This window comes from Gambusia affinis, linkage group LG17 (assembly GCF_019740435.1).
Source record: "Gambusia affinis linkage group LG17, SWU_Gaff_1.0, whole genome shotgun sequence".
Lineage (NCBI taxonomy): Eukaryota > Metazoa > Chordata > Actinopteri > Cyprinodontiformes > Poeciliidae > Gambusia > Gambusia affinis.
The window spans coordinates 6,846,710-6,874,657 of record NC_057884.1 but is presented as its reverse complement, the minus strand read 5'-3'; the positions used below and the strand labels follow the sequence as shown (position 1 = coordinate 6,874,657).

The window sequence follows — 27,948 nt, the reverse complement described above, 5'->3', positions numbered from 1 at the left end:
CAAACGTTTCCTACAGTAATGTTGTGTAATGTATTTGGAATTCCTTGAAACATGTTGCCTGACACCACAGTCAAATTCATAACCCAATCTATATTTCAGCACATTGCACATTCACAAACCCACAATGATGGTGAAAACTGCAAACTAACACACTAACAAACAATAATACTCAACATATGGTATAGACCCCTACATGACCAACATCCATTCAGAAAAACATAGATGCATTGCAGCAGCGAACTTTCCTCTGACTTACACACAGCAGTGCAGAACAACGCTGTGAGGGGAAAAGGGAATCAGAGGAGCGACGAAGAACTGGAGCGACTGGAATCACTACGGGAGCCCAGGAAACACAAATGAGGCAGAGTGCAGAAAGGCGACCCCCGCAGGCAAAAGCAACAAAATAAATAAAAATAACTGAATAAGATGAAATTCACAAATTCTCAATATAAAATGAATAAGAAATAATAATTTAACAAAAAGGCACATTTGTAACTTTGTTACACCAAGCAGCACTCTTCCATTAGCCAGCCAGATGTCATGAAAATGAATAAAATCGTGTCAATCCATGACAGAACTGCTGAAACGTATGCTTAGATTTCAATAATTTAATCCTTAATCTGGATGACGTCTGTGGTGGTGGTTTGATAAAACATTCAGTGTAAATTAATAATTTGACAAGCAGTCAGATTCTTGTATGATGTTCTAGCACAGTGAGAATTTGCTACATTCTTCATGACTCGTGTTGACGTTGAGCTTATCCAGTCTACAAAATTAATTCTGCTTTAGTCCTTAAGATTTTCTGCTAGATAATTTCCTTTTTTCTTCTTCTTCTTCAGCCTCTTTCCTGCCAGGCAAATTATGTTTATTCCTCTAATTGAATAATCTGGAATGTATATCTCTTTATAATCTTATTTCCTCCAAATAAGTGAGAGAGAATGGCTAGAAACGGCGCCACATTTCTCTTCTGCTGCCAAACTCTGGATTCACCCTGGAAACATCGCTCATCTAATTTCGCCACCTATTATCTTTCTTGTTAGAGATGGGAGTTCATTATCATGAGTGTAGCAAACTTTGGCATCTCGCTACACACGAGCGCTGTTTCCAAGTTAACAAGGTCTGAGACCTTCTCCTCAATTACGCTTCTACATTTCTTATCCTCTGCGGAAATTTCCTCAGGCTCCACGTGCAGCTCATGGTTCCTGTATCGGGACCAATACCGTGTATTTCATAAATCCAAAAGCAATGTAAGCAAATGGGAGCAACGCATTACGCAAACAGAGGGTTTTGTATCCTCACTCGCACATTTGCGCAGCCATTTGCTGCCGATGGGCTCTTCGTCAATACAAAAGTTCATTTATGGAAACCCACTCAAAAACATGAAGACGCACTTAGAGCAGCCATCATCATCTTTTGCTTTTAGACAGCTGAAATTAAAACTTGTAGCCTGCTCCAACAGCATTACATCAAAGATCTCAATATGTCAGCTAAGCTGTGGAGAATCCAGCTTAAACTCATTTGGAATAAATTGAGACAAAAGATTTCTTGGGTTAGTTTCATTTTTGTGTGCTCCCACCATTCAATGTTAGAGAGAAAAACCTTTTATCATTTTCTATTTCCATCCACATTCTTCCTTGCTGTGTTGCTATTGGATTGATTTTTGTTGCAGTTCTGTAAGTTGATGTAAGGCAGTTTTCTTTTGAGAAGGAAATCACTTGTAACAATCTGTATTTTTCTAGTAACAAGTTTGCGTTTTTCTGCAATTTTTGTCTTTCTATGTTGTAATAATCGCGTATCCCTGGGATGTGCTGGCACTTCAAAAAGATGCGTGTTGAACATGCACCAGAAGTGAACAGGGATCATAACTGAAATCATTGGTTCGGGTTCCAACGGTTTCCAAAGGACAAAAAAATACATAAATAGACAATGGTTGGAATCTAAATCTGAAAACTCTGGATTTTGGTTCCCTTTGTGATCAGACTGCGATTGATCACTAGGTGAGATCAGTCATTTTCTGAAATGAATTAACAACACTGATGTTGAGAAAACACAAGATCAATGTAAAGCTTGGAATGCACAAGACTTGATAAAAAAAAAAGCATGAGCAACCTTATTTCTGTGTTTGTACGGTTCTGGTTGCTTGTAGCTTCTTCATCCGTTACAATGGCATTCGCCACTGCACATAAAAACAGAAGAGTAACTTATTAAGCCATTTTAAATGTAAAAGTTAACCCTAACCTTCTTCTCACTTGATTTAAAGGATGTTTGTTTTAAGAAAGATGCCAAAAATATGTTGAGGCTTGGACTGTAGGAAGAAAATTGGAATACCCTGAAACAATCCACACGTTTTTGGGGAAACCAGTAAAAACTCAGATCGTGTTTGTTAAGGCCACAAGACTTTCTTTGGGGAAGGATTCTTGCTTGGTGTTAGTAATAAAGACATGAGAGCGCTACTTGTGTGGGTATGCAATGCAAAGCTGACTCTATATTTATGCAGATACATACTGCTGTTGGTCAGACAGCCTCTTCCTCTTGTGTTTCTTGAAAGAAAAATTGACAGAAAATTGCAAATTGCGAGCAAAAAGAAAAAAAAGAGTCAAAGTCATATAACTAAAGTGGAAAAGTGCACTGCAGAAACACCTTGCAAAATCTTTATTGCAGCAGTCCCCCCGGATTGATGATAACTAACGGTGTTAGGATACCTGGGGATGCATTATTCCTTAAAAAGCTAATGCCTCCTGATGCCTGCCTTGATGGCATTAAAGATGCATCACCCTGGTTTATTTGATCCAGCTGGCTTTTTGATGATGAAACGTCTTTGTTGTACCTTCTGACGACGTGTGCTTTGCATTTTCCCAACCCTGTTGTCATTATCGCTAGCTGTTAACGAAACGCTTGCAGCAGCAAAATCAACTCGAAGTCGGTCCTTTTGACACAATCAAGTCGACAGTCTCAGCTTTTATTCTTTTTCTTTTTGTTTGGTATTCAAACAAACCAATGATATTCCGTCTTCACTAACAGCTTTCCTCCTATAGCACTTCGCTAAATATTTGGAGTCAACATTTTAAACTCTGAAATCTAGGTTGGAGGGTGTTGAGCATTTCAGAGTGGAGCTGACTGACAGAACAAAACTGATGTCTGGGTTGAAAATAGATGAAGTGCCTGTGTGTGTGTGTGTGTGAATGGAGAGGAAAGTCTGCAGCGCAGGCCGCTGCTGGTACCAGGGGAGGCGAGTGATGACAGCAGTGAGCCGTGTCACCTTAATGCCATTAGATGAATTATTCGGCCCATCCGTCAGTCTGGCTCTGGACATTAAGAAGCACTGGCCTGACAGGCTGCGGTCCGGACGGTTGAACCTCGCCAATCTCCTCAGTGTACATAGCTGATGTCATTCCAGTGCACGAAGCAAGAGAGCAATGTATATATATATATATATATATATATATATATATATATATATATATATATATATATATATATATATACACATATATATTTTATATACACATATAATTATTATTTTTTTCCAACGCCAGACTTTCTTAAAACATTCATAATACATTTCTGTAATGATATTGCAGCACTATGGGAAAGGCCGGAATATTAAATTGCCACATCAGCATTTCATTTTAGACCGAAGAACCATTAATTAAAGAAAAAAAAAAAAAATGTCTTGCCGTTGCCCACAAGAATACATTTTGAATAACAACGGGACTAAACTGCATATAATAAAAGATAACTGGGGTATGCTTAAGTATTCCAATTTGTTGTGTAATAACCGCAAACTTTCTGTAGGGTTTTTTTTTTTTTTTTTTTTTGCGAGCAGGTATTGGATATTTATGAAGTGGAAGAAAAATAATGCATGTTTTATTTTTTTTATTAAAAAAAAAAAAAAAAAACCTGTTCTCCACTTCTGCCCAGTGTATTTCACAGGACCAGCTTTGACTTGCAGTTATGGCACTAAAATTTGTGGCGTATGTCAGTACCCGCTTTATACGTATCCACATTGAAGGTTTTGCCTTTAGGCTGTTTAACACGTGAATGTGCTTTAATCTGAGTGGTTCCATTGTAGCCTTGGCTGTACAGTTTTTTACAGATTTTGTCTACTCAGGGCGTTTTTGCTATATATAAGCCACACAGTTTGATTTTAGTCCTAACTGACCAAAGCCGCTTTTTTTACACATGGCCTTTCGCAAACTTAAATGGCGATACATCGGTGGCCATCGTCCTTCCATGCATCCCATGGAGCTCAGACTTGTGTAGTCTAGAACTGATAGTTGTCTCATCCACAAATTCTCCAATGTCCATCCTCCAGCTTGTTAGATTAGCCATTTCCTGGTAGTCAAAAGTTTTAAATCTACAAACTTCATACTAATATCAAACAAAAGCCAGAGGGATTAGATAAATGTGATCAATCTGCATATTTTTTGTCATGTTCCCAATATAAATCTCTTGCAAAATAATGTAATTTTGGTTGATTCTTTAACTGCGTATTGAAGATGGAACGTTAATTCAAACCCGTTAAACACATTTAAATAAATTGAAAAAAAAAAAAAAGAGATTTGCATCATTGCCAACATTTGCTGACATTTTCATGTGGTGCTTTCTGTCATACATACTTCAGAGTTAACAGTGTGTTGTCGTTTGATTTTTAAAAACATTTTTTTTTTAAGCAAGGACGCGTCAGCCTGCAAAACTGCGAGCCAAAGACGCCTCGCCGGTTTGATTCGTTGTGGCACCACTGTCTCCTTTTGATGATTTATTTTTCCGAGCTGCAGAGGTGTGGATGCAGAAATGACAGTATGCTGTGACCTCGGGTGGCGGATTTGTCATAATTCAAACTTTTTTTAATGTATAGTCTGGCAGATGTATGGCAGGATGCAGTTCAGCTGGACGTTTTGCAATAGGTGTAAAATCAACTTTGAGCAAAACATGTTTTTTGTTTATTTATTCATTTTCTACTTCTCATAATTTTAGTTGTCGTCTATTGTAAATATCTATATATTTATTTAAATAGTGGTGATTTTTTTCTTTTCCCGTTTTTCAAAGTTCAGGGTTCCAGATCACCGAAAACATGCTAATAGCAACCAAAGATAAAGAGTTAATACAAAATTTCAATTGTTACATTTATAAGGGAAAAAAAACTGTGCACAAGATGTAATTGCCTTAAAGAAGTAATTACTGGATGCCCCTTCCTTGTGGATGTAACATCACTCCAGAGCAACATCAGCGCTCTCTCTTTTGAAGAATCGCTTTAATTCAGCCACATTTGAGGGTTGTTGTTCATAAACGTGATATTTAAAATCACGTGAAATCAAGATTTAAGATTTTCCAAACAATAGGAGGCATTCCAAAACGTTCATATAGTTTTTTGTTTTTTTCCTGAAGCCATTTAGTGGTGGTTTTACCAATGTACTTAATGGTTTTCATCCTGCTACGTAATCCAAGTTCACTTGAGCTAAAAGATGTAAATTACTGTCTGGGCTTACCCGTCAAGATTCTATGGTAGAGAGCAGAATTGAGGTTTCTATCAATTGAAGCAAGTCACTGAGGCCCAGAAGCAGCAAACAGCCACAGAATAACATATTACCGCCGCTGTGTTTGACTGTGGGTATGATTGGTTTAATGTCTAGGGTGACCAGACGTCCTCTTTTTCCCGGACATGTCCTACTTTTCAGACCTAAAAAAATGTCCGGGGGGAATTTCAAAATCGTCCGGGATTTTGGTGAACTGCCTCAAAACACATTACATAGTGTTACCTCCCCCCGTTGGCACATGTTTGTCACACGGTGTTCCAAAACTTGTTTTATGAAAATTTGAGTCTGAAACAGCTAACTGTGACAAGAGTACATGTGGTTCTGTTTTTTTAGGGATTCTGAAAGCCTGAGACTCTCCCTGCAGGAAGGTTGAGTTATTTTTGTAAATTATTTTTCTATTAAAAACAAAGCAAGCCTGTGCAAAAACCAATATGTTACTGGAAGCAAATGACTCCCCGAACACACATGAATCTGTCAATTCCTCCATTTGTCATTCTCCACATGATTTAACAGGAAACTAAAGCATTGGAGAGGAATGGGGATGAATATTATTTGCCTTTGACAGCATCATGAAATATTCAGATGAGTGGACAGGCACTGAAATGACTAGAAATGATACTTCTGGATCAGTTGGGCACATGCTAATGAATAGGCGTGCTGTTTCACGCTAGCAGTAACAGATTGGTGTCTTATGGAACAGTTAATGTCTAAATTATGTAAATAATCAAATTGCTTATTAGTAATAAGTCTATTAATTCAATTAATGCGGTTATCCATCAAAACCCCCCTTTTTCTTGCAGGGTCACAGCATCAGTCATGCGGAGTACACCCTGGAAAGATAGGTAGTCCTTCACAGGGCAACACTACCAATCTCCATGTCTTAAAGTAGCTTTCAATGTGAAATCTTCTGATGCTGTACAAGACTATTACATCGTAGAATTAATGGAAATCTACTACTACCACGTGACGTATTTTGAAAATGTTGTCAGCATGCACGTAACTGAATCTCACTTATCAACAAGTCATATCAAAAGAAAGAGAGATGATGTTAACGTTTGCCTAGCATGTCAGCTGCTCCACATGACATCTTAAAACGGAGGTTTATTCTAAAGTAATGTTAGTGGAATAATGAGTCATGTGGTTGTTTTTTTTTAATTCAGTGTATGTAAACATTTTTTATTTATTTTTTTGCACATGGCAATAATTTATATAGGTGGTCATGAACATAAAAGAGTCTTTATGACTGGCCATGAAGTGTCATTCGGTAAATAATTACACTTATAATGCAAAGTTGACCATTTTAATTGACTTTTAATGCAATCTTTAGTGCACCTTTGCATTTAAAGTGTCATTATGTCATGAAGAGTCATTCATGTTCATAACATGTGTTACGTCATGTTTATGACAGTCTCATGTCAGAATTATGCACAGCCTTAAAAATAAAGTGTTACCATTTGGATCAATGCACTTTCTTTTATAAGCCGCCTGAAATATTAAAACTAATTTTAAAAAGTCTTGTCCTATAGACCAGATAAAGTCGATTGCTTGATAATCTCTGGTTCCACAAACAGGATTGCTAATCGCTGCCTTACAGTCCTGTTTATAAAAGATCTTTGCAGAAGGAGAAATTCCACCTATCAGAGTGCATGCAAAATGCAAAATGTCTTATTTAGTTACAGGAAATACCGCACACATAATGGCACAAGCATTGATTCCTTCCTTCCTCAAATAGGCGCACAACTTAGAAACAAATCTCAAACAGTTGTGTGTCAGAAGGTTCCACACCGCGTCACATTGGAGAATCACATTTTACTGGCTTTCATAAGGATTTGGCTCGCCACCTGTGGAGTGGATGGCAGTGTTACCGTTTGGCTGTGGAAGTGAACGCACGATGAGTTGTGTTAATGAAACAACACATTCTCCATTACTACAACACCCAACTGTATTCTACTTTTCTCACCACAACAAGTCTTGTCTTGTGCTTCATAATACAATATTTATACATAATTTTGCTGCATCCTCTTGTGGAAAGATCTCTAAAGATGAGAGTTGGAGGACGGTGTGCTGTTGTCGCCGTCCTGACAACAGCACACTTTTGGCTTTTAGAAGCCAAAAGTCCAGACAACTCCTAAACTGAACAGCAGAAGTGCATCACGTTGGTGAATAATTTACCCCGGCCCTGTTTATCTCCATTAAATGCCGTCAAGAAGGGGGTGGGGGGAACAAAAAACATGCTTGCTGAGTCATGGAGAAATAATTAACGCTGGGACTCGGGGCCTGTCCTTGGATGTTGTTTGTTTGGGTCCTGCGCCACGCTGGCCTCCGTGACCCCGTCTCTCTGCGGGGGGGTTTGGGGGTAACAAAGCGTTTCGGAGAAGCCCGGCCGCTTCAAAGCCGACACTTAACAAAATCCTGAAAATAGAACAGAACGACCGCGTGCGAGTGAAAGGGAGGGAGAAAAGTGCAGGACCATATGCTCTTCCTTCTGGATGCGAAACAAGACGATCTAATTAAATCGCGTGCCGGGTTTGACATCGGCGGGACGAGGCGTCTCCTGCAGAAACGCGCTTTCGTCGCGAGACCGCTGGCTGTTCGTCGTCGTTTCGCTTCAGTGTCAAAATGTCTTTCTCAGAATTTAGGTGCTGATCCACCTGAACACAAGTATAGATTCCTCAGGCTAATGTGGAAGATTTGACTATTTCTGATTTGAAACTTTGCCCGCTTTCATGTTCTGAGACATTTGAGGTCTTTCACCCCTGAGACTCCCCTCATCTGAGGAACCGAATTCAGCTACGTCCCAGATGTTGCCGTCCCCGATGACAAAGGCGGAGAGGAACAAAGCTTGATGAATTTCAGCATGTTAATGATCTCTGCTGACACTTTGCATAAATATATATCTTTTTCTAAATCTGAACCCCGTCTCATTTGGTATTTACCTGAGTGTCTGCAGGGAAAACATCGCCGACTGCGGCGTATTTACACATCAAACATCACGTCCCGATCGCTTCTACATCGCTGCTTTACTTTCTTTTCTTCTTTTCTTTCCCTGCAGTCCTCTCCCATCTGCTCTTTTATCAGCACAATATTTTGCGCTTCTTTATTTTTGCTCCTCTTATAACCTCCACTTGGAAGGTGGAGGACGGATGAAATCGTGCTAATCTGCTAATAATCATATTAAAATTAGATCGGAATATTCAACTGTGTTTTAATGTCCTCGAAAGTTTTAATTAAACTAGAGCCGCTGCAGAAAGGAAACTCCTGGGGGAAATTAAAGATGTTTTCAAGTGAAATCCTGCCTTGTCGTGATCCAGTCATGGAAAATCCCACTGTCATTATCAGCATATAAATTCTGACAGTCTAAAGATACAAGAAGAATTATAGAAACTGTTCCTGTTGATGAGGGGTTCACTTTGTTTTTCAGAGAATCCTTGAATCTCCCATGGCGACCGTTCAGAGGTTGCCATGGAAACCTCTGAACGGTTCCCATGCCTAAACGCTTGCTCTCACAAAGTGCTGCCTATTTTTTTTTACAAATTGTGATGATGTGATGAAGTGTTGGATAGAGCAGGAGCTTCTTAAAGAGACAAAGGCCCAATTTCAAAGGCGTCAAATTACACAGTCAAGTTTCTTTTATGTCACAGTTGATTTAAACAGCAATTTTATAACAACTAAAGGTAACACATGATTGTATTTTAAAAAATGCCACTCTGTGCTTGAAAATGCATAATGTCATCCCTTTAACCTTACTAAATATTTTGCCATATTAGCCGCTGTTCTAACTTGTTCTAAAGTAGCAAAATTGTTTTGTTTTTTTTTACTTTTGTTTCATTACTGTTTAATACTAAGAGTTGCATTACTATGTCACATATCCCAAGCTAAAGATTACGGCAATGTTTTTTTTCTTCTTTCTTTTAGCTATGATGAATACGTACAACTTGCTTTATTATATTATTAGAGGAAGAACTGAGCATTTCATTCTGCTCTGCGTGACGACTTAAATCAAGTTTACAGAGGATTTAAGCTGCCCTTTGGTTACTGTGATTGGCTTTGGGATGGTGGCTAGAGGGAATCCAAAACAAAAAAAAAAAGATAAAGCGTTGCCCAGGCAACAGGGATGTCTTCACAGCCTTTTTAAAATTTCGTATTCGTATACATGGATAAGGAAATAGACAGACTTTTTACGTCTACTGCAGCATCACAACAATCTACTTAGTGTCAAAGGTATATTTTTTTCCATACAGATTTCATAAACTGTGGCAGAATCCAATGTTTTTTTTTTTTTAGATGTTCAAATAGGTATGTCTTCATTTCAGTCTCTATTGTTTTCAGTCAAGAATGGAAGCAAAAGGTCGCCTCTCTCTGCAAAATGCCATCCCAGTAAAAGCAAAACCGGCGATTACTGGGCCTGAACGGCGGCGGCGGCGCCGACATGGAGTGATATTTGAAAGATGCCGCGCTCGGGCGGCTCGCTCTAATCACATTAGGAAAGGCAGCAATTTGAACCGCAGCCAGTCTTCAATCTTAAAGGCCATTAGAGCAGAAAAGGCCCTGGTATTAATTTTCCCAATATGTCACCAGGCTGTGTTGCAACACTATCTTCTGCCGTCTGATTCATATGTAAGTAGGTCAGTGGTGCCGGGGCCTGGCAATGAATGGGCTCTGTTAGCCAAAGTTCCACAGGCTCGAAGCAATTACGCTTTAACACAGGGGCTGCGTCCAAAATCTCTATTTAATCTCGATTTAAACATCTGACACTCGACCTTTATAAGCTCCTCCTTAACAAGCGCAGACCACACATTAACAGCTGGCAATAAAAGGTGCTTATTTAGGTAATCGGTTTGCTCAAGCAATCTTTAAAGATCTTATAAGAATAGTAATAAAAAAAAAGATAAATGTCAATGCATGATATAATAGCATCTCGTACAAAAAGGGAGTCCATAAAGACATCCCTTAAGCGTAGCGGTGAAGTGTTATGGTAAAACACAGCAGGCAGCAGCTTCTCTGCAACAGTAACGACATCTAGAAAGAAAATAAATAAATAAAAAAAGTGTCTGGGTTCTGACTGCTTCCTTTGTAGTCCTGGGTTTCCTGTGAAAAGGTCTGCAGTTTTTCCCCAAACAGAGCTGTGCTTTGTCACGGAATGACGAGACAGGCAGAATAAACCACAGCGCGCAGAAACTTTTCTTTTTTCTTTTTTCTTTTTTTTTTTTTTTTGCGACCCAACTGTTTCAACCTTACTCTTTTGTTTTTAGGTGAACCCCTAGTTCATGCCAAGTGAGATATCTTTAATTATTAAAAAACAAAAAATAGACTAAAAGAAGAGAAAAGTTTGCAGCAGGATATCTTGTCTCAACAGGAAAAAAAGGTTTCCAAGATTCTTTGTGATAACTTTGCTTTGCAATATTTACAGTAAGTCTGTGTTTCGGGGTGGGAGATTGCTGTAGACCTTAAGTGCTATTTTTTTTTTTTTTTTTTTTTTTTACCATCCTGGTGAATGTATATTTGAATTTTTCTGAAGGACTTTATAGAAGGAGAGTAAAAGTGTAGTCACAGACTCTGTGAGCGTGTGCAGCCGGTAGACAGGCTTCACATGAAACGGTGATGGAGTAGACGACAGCAGAACAGCTGCCCAGCAGCGCCATCATTACCTGCTTCTTTCTGCCAAGAGGAGAAAAAAAAAAAAAAGCTGTCAAAAGCTGGAGAGAGAACAAAAAAGATAACCCCCAGCTGGCTGGTTATTTTTGTATCTCTGAATCAACACTGCGAGCCCTGGGGTAGTCGTCCTCGTAGGGCCAGCAGTGTTCCTCTGACCAGTGCGGTGTGACCAATGAGTGGAACTCCTGTTTGGAGACTCGCTGCTGGGGACCAGCCGCTGTCGCTGCAGGGGGTCACATGGGTCGACTCAGGACAGTTTACAGCTACTACTGACCCACATGTTGGCTCATTCTGCGACTCTAGCTCTTTTCGTTTGGCTGTCACTTGGAAGCCAGTACTTAGTGGGTTCATAATCTTTGAACTAATCATTTATGTCCATTTTTAGTCAAACATTTTTAACATGTATTTAAGCCTGCCACAATAAGCAATGAATCAATTGAAAGTATGATAAATTAAAGTGAGCTCGGTCATTTCTATATGCATGATTCTTTGTTCATGCATATGATTCTCTCTCTCTCTCTCTCTTTGTACCAAAATCTGGATGACAAAACCTTCAGACTGGTGCGTTAGTCTCAAGACTACAATATCCATTTTATTTGTTGTTTACTCATTTTGCATATTTAAAATGTCTTCCAGTTCCAGTGTTAAATGTTCAAATAGAAAAGAAAGTTTATTGATCTTTGGGAAGGTGTGCTTGCATTGTTATGCCATTAGCATCGTATTACTTGAAAACAATAGAATCGTTTATCGCAATACCATTTGGGACGATTTATCGGCCAGAAAAATTTGTTATATGTAGTGAACCATCACTAAAACCGGTATGATGTGACAGGTTGATTATTTTTCCCACTGGTAATTTCTTGTTGGCGTCACTGTTAGTGACTGAGAAAAATCAAAAATACGAATGTAAACTTAGGACTAATAGAAAGGAAGTTTGTGCATAAATCAATGGGTGTTAAAGGGGCAGTGTTGGGTATTTTCCAGATGTATAGTGCCATTTTAAATCTGACATATTCTTCCTCTTGTTATTGCTGCATTTTTAGCAAATGGGAATCACTTTTGGCCATTCTAACCGACCTGAAACAACAGATTAAATCAGATTGAAATTAAATCTGATTCAATTTCAGACACTATTCTGTAAATGTAATTTTACGGTTTCAACCGGAAATTACCAAATTACACACTAGTTTTTTCTAGTTGGTCTTTTTCAACATAACGTCTTTGTGTTCAAAGTTGTTATTATCAAACTCTGAATCTACTGTCCTCTCTCCGGCTCACACAGCCCACCGTTCTACTTTCCGTGTGATTTACCATGTCACTGTGAAACTAAAGAGACCAGCCCTTCCTATTTCATCCCCATTTCCCAACCTATTTACTGTACATGTCCCACTTATCATAACTGCCTTGTCGATGTCGCTGTGTGCTTAGACGGAGATTTGACTTTGGTTTCCTTCACTCAGGATGCTACCTCCGGCACTTTGATCATTGTAAATTCATCCTGTAAACACCGCATTAAATATTGATGATGGTACCAACCTTTTTATATATATAGAAATAGTTATTTATATATCAGGTTTGCTGCGCTGGGCTTTATGCTCTCTGTGCAAGGCTTTCTGTTAATGAGATGCTTGAAGTGCTGCACACATCTGATCAAAGCAGATTAGTGAAATTAGAGGCGCACGACAAGGTTAACATAACTTATATTAGCAAGTTCACTGGAAGAAAAACAGAAGAAGAAAAAAAAAACCTGCGGCAAATGCCCACATCCAATCGCACTGTAAATTATTTACGACTCAAGATAGCAAAATGCATGCACTTGGACGGGGATGGAAGGGCGTTAATTGTGCATTAACTGTGCATCAGTCGCTGCTGCAGCTGTTTTCATATGGATATGGTTCACTGCCCAGGGCAGCAAAAAGATGGGGGAAGCATGTACTTTTGACTAAATGAAATTTATAAATATCCCCCTTAGGTACAAGTGGCTTATTACTTTGAATTCATTTAATTTGCAACTTCAGATTCACACACAATTAAAGCAGTGCATCAGTGGGTTGTTTTCCTTTCCGTCTCTACTTTAAAATCGAATGCATTTATACTCATCACATCTGGACCGAATATTTTTACACCCAGTCAAAATTCTTTAAAAGACAGTTTGGGGTTTTTCCAGTATGTTATTCTTTAGTCTCTTCATAAAAACATAAAGAAACATTCTTTTTGTTTGGGTAGTAAGACCACCTTGGATTAAAAAAAGCCCACAAAGCAGGAGGCTTAAGCGGATTTATTCTTTTACTGATGCCGTTTGAGATGTGTGAAACATCTATTTATTATTGTTTTAGTTTCATAAAACAGACAGATTGGAATTATTTACCAAAACCTGCAGCAATCTCTACGTAGTACTTCATGTAGTCGGTGTTTGCGCCTGTCTGTTTCAGTCTCTCGAGTTCTTCTAGATCTATGAAAAAATGTTTTTAAAAAGCACAATGCGTTAAACCAAACCAATTTTGTGTGTGTGTGTGTGTTTCCTTTTCTATGGTTCTTATAATGTAAATAATTAAATCACAGTTTGCAAAATAGGCCTCGTTGAGGTAGTGAGTGTGGGGTTGAGGAGCATCGGAGGAAAAGGCTTGCCCTATCCGCACTATATTAAAGTGAGGACTGCCACTGATGGTTTCAATACAAAAAAAAAAAAGGAGGAATATGATGGAAGATGTGGCCCGAGTTCTTCCTTCCTTCCTGTGGTACATCTGTGGAGCTAGAACTGCATTATAACACATCAAAAGACACATGCAGGAAACTTTGAAAACAACAGAAGGCACCCAGTTGTTCATTTTCGCAATCCCACCTAAAATGTTACACACACAGCCGTCAGATTACAAGCAAAGCAAAAAGAAAAAAAGTTTTGGCTGACTGCATTTGAGACTCTCTTAAAGAGGATTGTTGTGTCAGATAGCGTCTACACAATTTAATTTGTGCTTTCCAGTGTGCATGTAAAGAGCGGCAGTTTTACACTTTCACTATTGGTATCATTTATCATTTATTTTTAAATATCACAATAAATATACTACATATGGACATTGGCTTTGGTAAGAGTTACAAGTTCATCATTGTTTGTTTCTCCACTTCACACACTCGGACGTGACCTTTGTCGCCCGTCCCGTCGGTGGCACCGGCAAAACGGATGTATCCTGACGACACAGGGGTGAGGGGTCACGGGGGGTCAGGGGGGAGGGAGGCGCTGTGTGGAGATCATGTGGCTCAAACAAACTTATAACACGAGGAAAAAAGCTTTACAGTTTCATGCATGCAGATAGGTTTTAATGCTTCAAAAGAGATACAGGAGTGGGATGGCCACAGTAAACTTGAATTTATTGACACAAAAAAAACAATATGATCCTCTATTCTCTCCACCCTTAAAAACACAGGTTTTTTTTTTTTATCGTTTCTTTTCTTTTTTGACAAGACTGTGAAAAAAAAACAACCAAAAAAGGAAAAAAAACAAAAACATAAAAGACATTACAAATGGAAATCTACAAAATAAAAACATAGCAACGACAGCATCGATGCTGGTTCTGGAAATTTACAAAATAAAATTTGTATTGTTGTTTGTTTATTTGTTTTTCATCCCTATCTTTTCGTCCGGTTCTTTTGAGAGGAAAAGCCATAAATGTTGGATGTGCTGCAACACCGTGAAGAATAGAGCCGAAGATCTACAAGCATATGGAGTTATCCTAAACAGCAAGGATTCAAGTCACCTAAAGATTTTTTTTCTTTTCTATTTATTAATTTTTTTTTCTGAAAAAAAGGAAACAAAACGAACCTATGTATAGAGAGCTGTAAAAATTCTGTGGTAGATACTAGTGGTCACAAGCATAAAGAGTGCATAGTTTGAACAAAAAAAAAAAAAAAAAAAAAGCAATGAGACATGAAGAAAACCAACACTGCATGAGCAATATTCTCTAAAAAAATAAAAATAAACTAAAAAGGCTAATTTGGTGACTTTTCAAGTTGTCTCATACGACCATGACTCCGAGTCACGTAAAGCTAAATATTTAAGTGAAAATCCTTTGGATAGGGTGCAATAAATCCCTTTTGACCCATTATGTCCATTTTGCCAACTCTACCAGACCGATTCGGAGCAGGTGATCTGTACGTAAAACCAAAATGAGAAAGGGGGAATGTGTGTGTTTCGGGGGGCGAGGGCGTTCTTTTCCTCTCGTCTTTCCAAATATTTGGCACAGGCCATTTCTGATCTGTGCGGTCCACTGAGGAGGCGGCGGCGGCGACAGAGAAACGGCACGCGGGAACCTTAACAGAGGGAAGCGGCTGCAGCAGAGATCCGTGTCGTGAATCGATTCAGCGTACAGGGAGGGGGCGCTGTCGAGCAACGTGGGCTGTTATCGCCACACGATTTTTTTTTCTCTTAGATATTTGTTTTTCTTCAGACACAAACTTGAAAAACATACATAGCACCACAGAGGAGAGAAATAGCACCTAGGTTTTGATTTCTTTTTTTTTTTTTTCTCCATTCGTTACCTTCCACTGCACAGTAAGATGAATATTTCAGCAAAAAAGTACAGAAGCAGTTTATTAACTTAATTACATTTCCACCAGAGTGGGGCTTTTGTTCAGAGGGTACAAAATGAGGGAATGTATTGTACTTTATATCACAGAACATATTTTTTAGTCTTTTATTTCCAATCTGTTCTTAAATTATAAAAATAATAAAATAAAATAAAAAATAAAAGTGTGCTCTACAAAGACAGAACTTCCAATTGCGTTTTTTTCTTTCTTTTTTTCTCTTCTATCCTCGTTTTGGATGCGTGTGTATGATTTTAGATGTTTTCTCGTTCGTCTACCTCACAATTAGTACAGTCACATGCATGTTTTGAAGCCAGAAGCAATAAACATTACCAGGAGAGAAAAAAAAAATACTTACAAACTTACAAACATTTAACAAAAAAAAAGAAAGAAAAATCACTTACATATATTTATAGGTATATAAATATATAAGGTCCATTCCAAAGAGAATGGGGAGACACTTATGCACAAACAGGAAAACAAAATCAAGAACAGAGAAGGTGGCAAAAGGCAGGGAGGAAAAAGGGCGGAGGTGGGTGGAGGGGCTGTGGGGCGGGTAGTTTCAGGGATGAGATCAAAACAGAGCCAAATGGGATGGTGTCCGTGGGCAACGCTGCGACCGTCTGGAACGGCTGCAGCTCTCAGGGTCGCCTTCGTTGTTTCAGACCAAAAGAATCGAAATCAAATGCGATGACGTGGGGCGGGGGACTCGGGCAGGGGAGGCGGCGTGAGTGTGTGTGGGCATGTGTGTGCGTGTGCGTGTGTGTGTGTGTGTGGGAGGAAGGACGCAAACTCCAGTTTCAAAACTTGCATGTGATAAAAGAAGGCACACTGAGGTTTCAAGGTTATTTTTCTCTATTCCTTTAGATTTTCGCTGTATTTCTGACGTAATTATGCTTGACTCGTGTCGCTTTGTGGAAACAGTTTTTTTTTTTTACAAATAGCATCGTCCTATTATTTTTCAATTATTTGTCTTTTTTTTTCTTTCTGAGAAAACAAAAGTAGGTTTTTCTTTTCTTTTTTTTTTTTTCGTCTTCTTCCTCCATTTGCTCGGTAAAAGGTCTCAGCCGATGAAGCAGACGGGCCCCACTTCGAATCCGAACTTCTGCGTGGAGCCGCCAAAATCGTTGAACATGATGTCCACAAAAGGCACCTGCTCCACCTTCGGAGTGTTGATCTCCAGTACTGTCTTTTCGTAGCTCTTTTTCAGCTGTCGAGGAAGAGAGAGAGAGAGAGCGACACAGCGGGAAACAGAATTAATTTCGGAAACCCAACGGACCGAGAGCCGATTCAAAAGACCGCAAGGATCCGGGTGGCTTTCGTTGACTTACCGCGCAGCCATCGACCACGGCGCGGATGTAGGGGTTGTTGTCGTACGACATCTCCTCATCGTTGGATCCCAGGAAGCGGATGGCCTTGTCGTAATTGTCCTGCTCCTGGTCGTGCCACGCCACCGAGTGGTAGCAGTTGTACGTTATGTTCTGCCGGGCCGCCGCGCTCAGGAGCCGCAGGAAGGTCATCTGGACGACGCCGATGGGGTTGCCCTCGGCGTCCACGTAGGAAAGCTACGGAGAGAAAGAACACTTTTTAAAAACGAAGCCCAGCCTTCCAGCTTTTACACCGTGATAGGAAGAGAAGAAGGGAGAGAAGGTAAATGAGTAGTAGACAACTACAAATGTTATCACACCCTGCAACGCCGTGGTAAGTAATAATGGGCTGAAATCAAAATGTTATAAAACATCATTACAACCGCATTGCATAATAAAATACTTCAGCGCATTTTGCAATACTTTTTCTCACATTACGTAATGACATTGCATATTGCGCCAATTATTAGGTAATGCGGAGGTAGCTCTTCTTTTTTAGAAATAATCTAATAATGTGGCACATGATGTTGCAAGATGATCATAAACTGTTCATTACTTAAATTGACACTTTGCATAACAAATCATTAACTTTTGGTTGTTTAGTTGCCTCTCCAGACTCATGCCCTCGGTATAAACCTACATGTTGTTCATTCAGAATGAGTTCAAGGATTCTACTCAACTATTACATAATGCTGTTTGAATAATGTTTTATTACATTTTAAAGCCTGAGTTTACTACATTATTCCAAATTGCAGTGCTATTACATAACGTGTTGTTACAAACCCAAGCTGCATTTAATTTTGTGCACAAATTTCAGTAAAATTATCTCAAGATTTAAGTTTTTTGTTTTTTTTTTAAGGGGATTTCTGGGAAATGGCCAATTTATGGACCCAGATTTAAGATACTGTACTACCACCATGCTGTACAGCTCCTCTGAATTACCAAAATATACAGGATTCTATAAATAACCTAAAGTCGGCATATATATATATATGTATATATATATATATATATATATATATATATATATATATATATGTATATATATATATATATATATATATATATATATATATAAACTACATAAATCTGTATAACATCAAACCCAGACGAACGTGAGCATACCTATTTCTTTTACTGTCAATATTCAAAGGAGTGACTATTATTACCAGCATAATATTATTGCCAGTAGTTGAATTGTGAATTGATGTCATTACATAACCAAATTAAGTGCTAGAAATATAACATTTATGTCAGCCATCTTTAGTGTCAGTTCTGATCTTTGGAAGTGGGCTTCTGTGGTGTCTCTTTCAGTAGTTGCTATCTTACTTGTATGGCCTCAATTTGGAGAAACAGAAATTTTAGCTGGATGGTCCCGCTAACAACTATTCACCAAAGAGGATTTTTTTTTTCCCCATCTTGCAAAAGGTAAAAGCTAAATTAATTTTATGAATCCTTAAACCAACACATATATTATATCTGTTGTCCTCTACGTATCAATAAGGGAACTCCGGCTGCCTTCAGTGGGAATTTTGGTATCAGGGTAAGATCAAATACACTGCTCTACTGAGCTAATGAGCACTGACAACCAAAAAAATTGGGCTTTTCAATCACTTTGGTTTTTGCTTCTAATAGAAGCATCTCCAGATTAAAGTGTAACTGACAAAAATAGAGATTTTGAGACTTTTAACCAGAGGCGAGCGCTAGTTTCAGCTCTACCTCTGAAGTTAGAGTCTGACTCTGGGAATGGCTTCACAAAGGGCTTGCCTGACACAGAAAGATGAAGAACAAAACAGATTTATCACTAAGCTTCTCCTGACATAGCTGCACACTGTAAATCTGACACACCCTTCATCCTAATATTACTGCGCTATACATAAACACTGTAAGCGACACAATCTTCTGAGATTTCTAAAACTAGTGTGTAAACTCAAAGCCAGTTTTGTACAATTTTTTTTTTATGTTTATGAAAGTGGGGAATATTGTAAAATAACTGCCTGATTCCTTAATGGCATAAATGTATTTTATGTATGTTATGTAATATGTGTGTTTAAAAGGGGAGGTCTGATGCCTCCAGGCTACAAAAATGATACAAAAGGAACATGGAAAATCCTTGGAATGAAAGACAGACCCCCCCGAACAGCTTATTTAGATGCTAGAGGCATGTATGTGAAGAATATCAAACCCACACAAGTGTAATTCTCAAAATAGGAAATATAAGGTAGTAATGACATGCTAATTGCCTCATAATTACCCCAGAATCCCCCCACCCCCTCGAATTCTCCCACTTTCATGCTCACATTGCACAAAACTGAGCTACATCCCATTAAGATGATTACAGGGCTTCATAATCCAAACTGATTAGATACATCTGGAACCAATCCTAGTTGATCCAGTTTATTTTAATGCTCTTAAATGACAATCTGCATACCAACCATCAGGAATCCATTAGATCCACTTCGCCTTGCAGACAAACAGGACTTACTGAGCGTAGAGTGCATGCTGAACATGTGCCATGCAGCCGGAGCAGCAAACCATCTGGTGCCTCGGTGTTTTCCCTCCTCGACTGGCTTTGGCACGTGGTGAGCCGATGCTTGCATGCGCATGCACACGAGATACCCCACAGGGCTGACATTCAAAATGAACGGAGACAAAGAGTGAGGGGCGCCTGATCCCTTTCCTGTACTTTTCCAGACTTATTTCAAGAGTTTGCAGTGTTTTGGGGTTTTATTTTAGTGTTTTCCTTAAAATCGACCTTACATCAAGCTATGATATCATTCCATGTTTCAAAAACATAGCTGGAGTGTTGCCTTGCTTCCTTCATGCATGTTTGAGAAATCTTTAAATCTCTCATGGCAACCGTTCAGCTGTGCAAAACGCCTGGGTGGAGCTAGCGCCACCTTTGAGGACAAAGCTCCTCCTTGGATTTTCCAAGCTTCCCAGATTGTGAGCTTCCACCTCACAGAGCACCCACCCTCCCCTGCTCCCCCACTCAGCTCCTTCAGACTAGCCAGCAGCAATTGGCAAACACCAGGTGGAACTGTACGTCCTCTGAGCTCGTTATACGAGCTGCGTCTCAGAGCAATGCAGGTAAAAACTTTGTTAAAGGGTTAAAAGAGGAGCCATGTTGTGATGACTTCCTGACTTTCTCAGAGAAATGGGCCGAATTTCAAATCGTTAAATTACAACGGCAAATTTCTCTCAGGTCATATATGATATATGCAACAACTAAAGGCAACATAGTTACTGGAGTGAGCTATAAAATGATAATATGAGGCTGGGATAATACTGTCCCATTAAGTATAAATGAATTACCTCACATTGTGTTTAAGGCAGATAAAAAATAAAAAATAAAAAAAAGATATCTGGGTTATTAAAGATTACGAGTCTGGACATCCATATTTTCCAGATCTTTTTCAGAGTAGGAACCAGGGGAAGATGTTTGTCGTTTTGATGTATTTGTGCTGCGACTCGCCGCAGAGTCATAGATTAACGAGTCTAATCATTCCGGAGGCGTCGTTCCATAACAAATTTACTGATGGAACTTGACTTATTGTCGTGTTTTGATTACTGATTCTATGTTGCATTGTGTTTCTGTGTTTGAAATCGTGTCAAGCACTTTGAAATGCCTGGATGCTGAAATGTGCTATACAAATAAAATTTGATTGATTGATCGAACAGCACAGGCGCTGAGGCTCCCGTTCAGGAGTGGCTTACCAGTTAGCTCTTCTTTTTCTTTTTTTTTTTTTTCATTCACATCCCTCCTCACTCTCTGCCCCGTACACTGTGAATGCAGCCACACATCTCAGGAGAAACGTTACCTCTTCATCATCACAAGTCGCCAGAAGCTTCTGAGTGGTGACTGAGTGCCCTGACCGCATTGACCTGGATCCACGCTGACACACTGGGAGTGTGTAATCAGCAGCAGCACAAAGAGAATTGCAGGATTGGAATATTTATGCTCTGCTTTTTTTTTGTTCTTTTAAGAAAGAGGCATAAAGTGATGAACTTGTGTTTCATGGGCATAACGTCAAGGTACTGAGTCACTCAAGAGATGCTACTTATATGGAGTAGAGGTATCATGGACTGGATAGAGCAGGAAGTTGTTTTTTTTTTTTTTTTTGTGAAATCCAATTTTGCTTCTAAAGCAAGTGTGTCTAAAGTGTGATCCGAGGGTCATTTGTGGAACTTGGAATGATTTGGTGAAAAATGGTGAAAAATCTGGCCAGCAGAACAGAAAACAACTGATGACTCCGTCTATTTTTTCTTTCAATAAGTTAACAGTCTGAAGCCCTGTTCATGTCTTTGATCTGTAAAGATTTTCTAATGAAAATATTTTTTGTTGAGCAGGTAAATCAAAACAAAAGAAATATCATCTAATTTTTGCATTTTTAACTTAATGGAAATTGTGGTCCAGTAGTTTTAACACTGAAAAACCGCAGTCTTAAGTATTGTTGCTTACTTTCTAGTACAAATACCTTAGCACACTTGAATTAAGACAAACTAACTTCCATGTTACTTTTCAGCAAGATATAGGACCTTGTTTAAGTCAATAATTCATCAATATTGATGAAAAAGTGGTCATCGGTCGTTTTGGACCCCCAGAGCACCACTGATCTAAAGTAATCCTTATCATCCGTCCACAAACCTCTCCTCCATTTCTTTCTGACCGCATCTCTTCTACATTTTTGCTGGACTGAAGAAAAATGCAGCTCATGCCGAGTCATGCATCATAAATTAACAACCTACAAGCGTAGTGCCAGGCTTAATACATACTTCATAGTGCAGAACCAGAACCAGAACCATGCAGAGCCCGGGCCTCGGCCGGGGACTCTGGGAACCGCAGGCCGAGCCACTTACCAGCGAACCTCTCTTGTAGTGACTATACCAAGTGCCTGGCGAGTCTTTGGGCCATTTTGCCATTTTGCTCTGTAAAATATAAGAAGTGTTCAGGGGAGGGAAAGGGACGTAAGAGTCAGGCTTACCAGTTTACCACGTTTGAATTCACTGAACCAGGAACCGGCAGTCTCCTTTACCCAGGATGTGAGCCTAGCCTGGGGGCACGGATCAACAAAAGAAGGCAGAGGAAGGGTGGGGAAGAGAGGTGTTAAAGAGAGGAAACAGATTCGACAGAAATCTCAGCCCCTCCCCTTTTCAGCTTTTCTTCTTTCTCCTTTTGTTCTCCAGGGATGAATCCTTCAGATCTGAAACGCGGCTCAGTGAGATCAAGTGGCCTTGCTGGACTACGGCATGAGAGTTTCTACCCACCGCTACGGTACAAACTGCAGCTGGCGGATAATTGCTGCTGAAATATTCATAAGTACACAGTGATATTAAATGATTGCTCGCCTGCATGGAGATTTTCTTTTTTCTTTTTACATTAATGTTTTTGTTTCTGCTAGGCAGTCTGTGTGGTTCTCTGATACTATTGCAGAGATTTGTTAAAGTCTTCCAACCACTTGAATGTTTTCTAAAAAGATCAAGTAATTTGAGTCCGCTGCTGCTTTCACAAGAACTGTGGAGAACAGCCTTACAGCAAACTACTCCTTTTTCGGAAACGGCTCAAGCTCAAATCCAAAACAGGAAGCCACAGGTTCTCAACTGGATTTAGGTCAGGACTTTGACACAAGAATATATTTTGGTCTAAACCGGCGGTTTTCAAAGTGTGAGGCGCGCCTCCCCTGGGGGGCGCCAGAGCACTTTAGGGGAGGCGCGGTGCGAGGGAAAAAATAAACCGGAAAAGCTATCTGCTTGCTGTCTACTGATGTGAGAGAAACGTCTTTTACGCACACGATCAACTCTGTGGATTTAGGAAAAAGTTGGTACTGTGGGGTGCGCGTGTGGAGCGGGGATCAGTGGAAATGTTTCCCCCCTTAGAGGATGTTTTGGCCAGTGATGTCAGTAACGTTACTGACGTCGGACCACTTTTTTCAGTAACGAGTAATCTAACGCGTTGCTATTTCAAATCCAGTAGTCAGACTACAGTTACTTATCAAAATCATTTTTGCGTTACTGTGCGTTACTATCTTCTTTTGTTATTTAATTATATTTCCTCTACTCGTCTTGTCGAGAGACCGACGTCTCTATGCAACAGAAATGTAAACAATGGAGGGAGATGCGCATTTTGTTGGTGGAAAAACTGGAACTATTTTTGAGTTTCTGTCGACAAGTCCGATTATTACAAGCGGCTTTGGGCTTCATTTTTTTAAAGTCGCTTGAAAATTTAATGAGTTGCTGGTTGCGCCTTTTTGGGCTCGTTTTTGAACGTGAAGTTACTCATTTGGGCTTGGAAATAAGCAGAGACTCATAATAAATCCCAGAATTTGTCCGTCATCAAGGGAGTCTTACTCAGTCTCTCCTTGTTCATCATTTCCAGGATGATCCGTCCCGCTGTGTCTTTGTTAATGTCAACTTAATTTATTACCTCTGAATGACGTCGAGCTCCAGAAAACTGCAAACATCGAGACCAATATGAACAGCGCAATAAACGTGAAAACAACCACGAATGAACGTGTCCGTAGTTGGCAATAGTTATAATGGCAAGTTAGCACCGTTATAATTATTAATATTACGGTAAGTGTCACAAATCTGTGCAACCATCTGAGCTGTGGAGCTTCAGGAGGAGCTCTGTGCGCTGCGCTGACACCAAACGCAGGGCCGTAACGCAGAACCTGGAGGCTGGGGGAGGGGGGGGGGGGGGGGGGCTTTAAAATCCTACTTAGAGTTTTCCGTGGACCACACAAATTACTCACGTTTTTTGTTTTTTTGTACAATCTCCTCTTCAGTCCAACCTTATAAGTGGAGACACATTGTTGATGTTACCATTATAAAATAGCTGATAATTAAGTTTTGGCAAAGCTCAATGTGATTTTCACAGGAGGCAGAGCGTTGTTAGCAGCTGCTGAGAGTAACTAAAAGGTTACTTTTAATGTAACTTAGTTACTTTCCAAATCAAGTAGTCAGTAATCTAACTAAGTTACTTTTTCAAGGAGTAATCAGTAGTCCGATTATAGTTACTTTTTCAAAGGGGGGGGGGGGGGGGGGGGGGCTTGGCTGGCATTGTGCTCCTTGGAGGGGGGCTCACCCTTTCATACTTTGAAAACCCCTGGTCTAAACCATTCTATTGTTACTCTGGCTGTAATTTTAGGGCCCCTTCTGGAAGGCAAACCTCCTAGCTGATCTACAGTCTTTCTCTCAGGATTTCGTTTTCTTTAGCTACAATCATTTTCCCATCATCTCTGACCAGTTTCCTCTCTCCCTGCTGAAAGGAAAATCCCCACAGCATGTGCTGCCACTACCATGTTTCACTATGTATGTAACGTAGATTTTCTTGCCACTTGTCCATAAATCGTAGTTGCAGGGCTGTTCTTCTTAGCAACAGTGAACTCCAGCAAAGAAATATGTACCGCTTCCTTTTCCATTTCTACTTTACCATGGGTTTTGGAATTTATCAGGTCGTTTATTGTTCATCACTTACGCCGTTTATTCTGACAACAATTTTCATTTATCAATGCCACGATAAATTCCAATAAACTCTGTTTAAAACTCTCCAACATTGTCATTGTTGTTAGTTGTAGTGGTTTCTCCACTCTTTGTTCAATGAGAGTGCCAATACATTTGAAAACATATTCATGCAGTTGCTGTGTGCATTTTAGTGACACAAATCACACGCCGTCATGTGACTGTGTTGTTCCAGAGCAATATTTGCAGTCACAGCCATACACTTGCCTAAAAAAATGTATTAAGTAGTTCTTATTGACACTTAGTTTCCACCATAATACAACAAAATAGCGTGATAAAGCTTAACGTCCATGTCGCCCACCTTTACTTTACAGCTGAGGGTGATCTCCTTTAGCAACCACAACTTTATTCCTGACCTACCTTGTGTGCTCCTTGGTTTATCCACTAATATTCTCAAACAAACCTTGGCAGAATAGCTGGATTCAGCTGGAGGGGGAAACTCTTAAGACTTTTCTGTTGAAAATTTCTCAACTATGTGCAACTTGGCTGTTCTGTCGCACAAAATCCCGTTGAAATACGCCGACGCTTGCGGTCGGAACAAGACGAAACGTGGAAAGGTTTGACGGATGCACGCATACTTTTAGCCAGACGCTGATCTCTCCAGCTCAGGTTTAAAGATGGGCGCTAACATCGTTCTGCCATCAAAATCCACGGCGCGACTCGTTACGGCCTCAGCCATGACAGTGATGAATTCCTCTATAATTAGCGAGCAAGGTTTGATATGAAACTGTCAGCGGTCGCCTAACGCGTCGATGAAGAATCACCTGTCGCTGGAAGTTCTCATCTCTAGTGTTGTGATTTTTCTTGTGCTCCATCTGGACGGTGTGGGTTTAGCGCTCTGATGATAATATGTGGGAGAGTTCGTTTGGCATCAATGCCAAGACTGACAGCGGGGGCTATTCTCTCTGCCTCAGACACAAACCAGAGAGCTTTAAGCAAACCCTCATCACCCCTCTGAGGCTTGATGAGTGGGATCATTAAAATGGCTGTAGCACTGACACAAATGCACAATGAACCAGAAAGTGTGTAAATAATAATAAAAAAAAGAAGCTTTTGGGTGAGTTGGAGAGAATGTTGTCTACTGTTTGTAAAATATAACTGATGAGTCATCTTCCTCTAGCCTCTTTTTCCACATTTGGTGAATGGTGTAGAGCAGTCGATGCCTGTCCTTTTCTCATGCAGAGTAACCTGACATCTTAGGATAACATATACAGCTCTGGAAAAAAAAAATTACGAGACCACTTTAAATGATCAGATTTTACGTTTTGTAGGTATATGATTGAGTAAAACAATACTTATGTTTTAACTGAGGAAGAGTTCAGAAATCAACATTTGGTGGAATGACCAGGATGTTTTCAATGGGGTTCAGTGCAGTGGTCTCATAATTTTTTCCAGGGCTGTAAATGTCAAATACGACACAATTAATCCTTATTTAGAGGGGAAAGTGTAAAAACTGCAATGGGAGAGCTTTGTGTTTATAATCCGCTTGGCTAAAATGAAACAAAAGGGTAAAGGAACAGTCTTTTTGTATTCTTGTAATAAAGTCAGTGTTTAAATCAGACCCAGACTGAAAGGTCTTCCACAACCCTCCTTTGTTGTTGACATTCATGGTAAAGATGTGTACACAAGGCTTTAAAAAATGTCAGGAATTTAGCAGAATTATTGATATTCACCTTCATGAGCAAAATTAGGCGATATTTTGAAGAGTGAAAAACTGATCTCTGTAATATGTCCCATTTATAAACCAGGGCAGAGGGAAGTAATGGACTGTAAGTTAAAAGTTTATGACACTTGGATAATATGAACTTAAAATTTTAGCACAAAGTTTTATGGCATTTATTCAGCAAACAATAAAAGCGGCACTAAAAAAAGTAATTGAAAAAAAAAAAAATCCAACCCTCGATTGGCAGCGGATCTGTCACCGCATAAAGTCGGTAATGGACCCATACGCTGCTCCAAATATAAAACCTTAAATCATCAAAAAACTCTGGTAACAGAGTAGTGCTGCTCTGCTGCTACAGAGCTTACAGTAATCGTACCTAAGGCTACGAAGTGCCAGGAAAACACAGAGATGTTGAGCTGTTACTGAATAATGTGCTTTTCCTTCATCACAATGTCACAGCCACTACAAATACACATCTGCTGTGGGCAATGAGGGCAGGAAAAGTCCATCCAACAGGCTAAAACATATTATGGCAAATATAACATTCCAAATATTGCATTCAAGGAGTTCAGTCTTAAGTTGCATTTATTTCTCACTTCAGATTTTGAAATCTAGTGACGCTCCGAAAATTGTGGAAAAATGATATGAACAACAAAAGTATGCATGTTTTTTTTCCTTATGATTATGATGAACACAATGATTTATCATGACTAGGAGACACTTTGTCATTAATGATAAAGTGATTCTATATGTATTTTATAAACTACAAGAAGTGAAGCTGATTGCACCTTTTTTTTTTTTTTTTACCTTTAGGTTTTAGGTGTATTTTCCCCACCGATTAAATCAACAAAAATGAATGGTTAGATTTGTCCTTAAAAAATCAGCATCATACTATTTATGCTTGAGCAAAAGAAAACTTATTTTCAGTTGTTTTTGAACATATATATACCAGGGGATCCGATAATTACAAAGGACACTGTGTTTGTGTTTTACCTTCCTGTCAACAGAGGAGATTAAGGGACTTAAATATTGTGCGTACATATTTTTTCTTAACATCCTAGGCTGCAACTGTCTTGTCTGGAGATTAATTAAGCAAATAAATAAAGAAGCACCTTAGCTAGCGGAGTCCAGCGGGTCTTCGGGAAAAGATGTCCTGCATGTTTTAGACGTCTCCCTGCTACTCCTGATTTAAGTGGCAGGATGTTCCTGCTCAGTTTATCATCAGGCTGTGCAGTAGCCTGGCAGTGACTCATTCATTAAAAATCTGTTGTGCTGAACCAGGCTTGCTCCCTCAAGGACGGCTTTTGGACACAATTCACTTGTGCTAACCAGAAGCGGCGCTAAACAAGTCGGATCAGTGGATAAGTCTCCTTAATATATCATCCGGAACTTATGCTCCCCAAAGCCAAAATTGTAAAAGAGATGTAAAGCAATTTTTCTTTTTTCCAAAACAACCAGTGGTTTGAATTTTACAGATCTGGACAAGAAAATAGCAAGAACTAAATTCAGTTTGGTTGCATAATGGCTTTTACTGTACCTAAATCAGTCTTAAGTGAAATTTATGTAGAAATAGCAAGGTAATACATGTACAGTGAGAATTTAGTCAGATGTAAATATTGAGCTGGGT

At 39.5% G+C, this 27,948-nt stretch overlaps 1 protein-coding gene across 1 annotated transcript in view; it reads right to left on the bottom strand.

The window, feature by feature from the left end:
• Positions 1-14,541: 14,541 nt before the first annotated feature.
• Positions 14,542-27,948, bottom strand: part of col5a1 (procollagen, type V, alpha 1) — a 98,514-nt gene continuing 85,107 nt past the window's right edge. Inside the window, exons 63-66 of the mRNA XM_044096178.1 lie at positions 27,315-27,318; positions 22,123-22,274; positions 17,102-17,335; positions 14,542-16,980 (exon numbers count right to left, since the gene is read on the bottom strand). Coding sequence (XP_043952113.1) covers positions 16,834-16,980; positions 17,102-17,335; positions 22,123-22,274; positions 27,315-27,318 — 537 coding nt within the window. The 3' untranslated portion in view covers positions 14,542-16,833. The remainder of the gene's footprint in view (positions 16,981-17,101; positions 17,336-22,122; positions 22,275-27,314; positions 27,319-27,948) is intronic.